This window comes from Trichechus manatus, unplaced genomic scaffold, assembly GCF_000243295.1.
Source record: "Trichechus manatus latirostris isolate Lorelei unplaced genomic scaffold, TriManLat1.0 scaffold00099, whole genome shotgun sequence".
Classification (NCBI taxonomy): domain Eukaryota; kingdom Metazoa; phylum Chordata; class Mammalia; order Sirenia; family Trichechidae; genus Trichechus; species Trichechus manatus.
Window position 1 is genome coordinate 9,738,360 of NW_004444035.1, and position 2,016 is coordinate 9,740,375.

Below are 2,016 nucleotides of genomic sequence, written 5' to 3' on the forward strand. Positions count from 1 at the left end.
TTAAGAGCTCAGCTGCTAGCAGAAAGAAAGTCGGCAGTTCAAATCCACCAGCCGCTCTTTGGAAACCCATGGGGCAGTTCTACTTTGTCCTATAGGGTCGCTATGAGTAGGAATTGACTCAATGGCAATGGGTTTGGTTTTTGGTTTTATTATCTAGTGCATAGAAATAGCGGCTGTTTCCCACCTGGTCCCACCTTCTCCCTGCCCTGGGAGCCTCGTCCTGCAGACTGCATGACCTGGCTGCCTGCCTCCTCACTGGTCTTAGCCCAGAGATGGGAGGTCTGAAATGAAGAGAATGACGGGTAATCTTCCCTGCTCTCTTCTCTCTCTGGCAGGAGCGCCCTCAGTACCACACCTCTGTGGGTAGCCCTTGCTCCATAGCTCCAGCCCTCCTTTATGCCTCACCTTTCTTTGTTCTCTTAACGCTGCCCGCACCTCTGTAAGCAGACCGGTTACACTGTTGTTATTAGTTGCTACAGTCAATTCTGACTCATGGCGAACCCATGTGTGCAGAGCAGAACTGCTCCACTGGGCTTTCAAGGCTGTGACCTTTCTGAAGCAGATCGCCAGGCCCGTCTTCTGAGGCGCCACTGGGTGGGTTCGAACTACGAACCTTTCGGTTAGTAGTCGAGTGCTTAACCGCCAGCAGTGTTTTCATCTGAACCATGTGCAGTGGACTGTTTTCAGCCAGGTCGCTGACTGACACAAATGGAGACCCAGCTGAGCAAAGCAGAAGAGGGTTTGGAGCAGTTGGGTGGGATTCTGAACCACTGGGATCACACGCCAGCTGTGTCCGGGTTCCTGCTAGATTGCTGGGCGGGGAGAGAGGCAGGGAAGATTGACTGGCTCCAATGTACCTGGGTCTACCTCAAGTGGCTCTACTTCATGGACGTGTAAGACCGAGGACAGTTCAAGGGGACCCTGCCACTGCTTTCAAGGTCGTCAATTCACAGTACCCATCAAAGGAATTAATGCACTCGAGGATAAAAGAGTTTCACTTGTGACCCAATCAAAAGTTTTTTTTTATAATGGTTTTTGTTGTTGTTTAAAAAACAACAACAACAATTTGACAAGCGGATGAAGAGATGGCACGATATGTCGTGTGAGGTCAGATTCCAGGCTTCATTTTGTTGGGAGAACTGTCCTCAGGACTTGCTCTGAGCTAGAAATCTACATAATTAGGGGAGGAAGCTGAGGATGGCTCGGTGAGGAGGCCGGAGTGGGCAATAACACTTTAGTCGTTCATATTTATACATATATATATTATATCCAAGTATGACAATCATTTGTACCATTTCCCAGGGAGACACTGATGTTTCCACAGCAAGGAAAGGGCAAGGGGGTCAGGGCGGGTCAGGCTTGGAAGGGGGCAGCTAAAGTGCAGGCTGGGGCTTGGCTCACAGAAGCTGCAGGAGCTTCAGCGTCTGTAAGAGGGCTCCGGGCTCTGCAGACGCCAGGTACTGGCAGCAGAGCCAGTCTTCCAGCTCCACCCCCCTCCTGCGGTCCACCGCCTTCTCCGCAAACTTCATCATCATCAGAGCCCGCTTCATGTCGATCCAGTTCTGCAGGGTGCCGCGCAGCACCTCCTCCGGGGAGCCCGGCTGCTCCACCAGCTCCCGCCGTGGCCCCCACAGCAAGCACTGCAGCACCCGCTTGGCCTCGCCGATGCGGATGCGCTTGATGGGGTCGGCCTCCAGCAGCAGGTGGGCGAGCTGCTGCAGGCCGGGCGAGTAGAGGGACAGGGCGGGCAGCGGGGGCAGGTCTTCCTGCCGGTAGTCCTGTTCCCGTAGCTGAGCCCGCACCTCAAACGGGTTGGGCTGGTGGAGCAGCTCGTAGATGAGGATGCCCGTCTGGAACTCATCAAACTTGCGGTACTGGGAGGCGGACACAATCTCGGGCGCCAGCCGGGCTTGGCTCTTCTTCTGCTGCAGGTTGGCCGTGCCGCCTGGCTTCTGCTTGGCCTTCAGGAAGTTGCTGATGATGAGCCGGGGCAAGTGCTTGTCCCCTGGCACTCCC

The 2,016-nt window shown here is 54.8% G+C and overlaps 1 protein-coding gene across 1 annotated transcript in view; it reads right to left on the minus strand.

Annotated features, from left to right (window-relative positions):
• Positions 1-1,397: 1,397 nt before the first annotated feature.
• PRAG1 (PEAK1 related, kinase-activating pseudokinase 1) overlaps positions 1,398-2,016 on the minus strand; it is a 55,861-nt gene continuing 55,242 nt past the window's right edge. The window contains exon 6 of the mRNA XM_004382811.2: positions 1,398-2,011. Within this exon, the coding sequence (XP_004382868.1) occupies positions 1,398-2,011 (614 nt within the window). The remainder of the gene's footprint in view (positions 2,012-2,016) is intronic.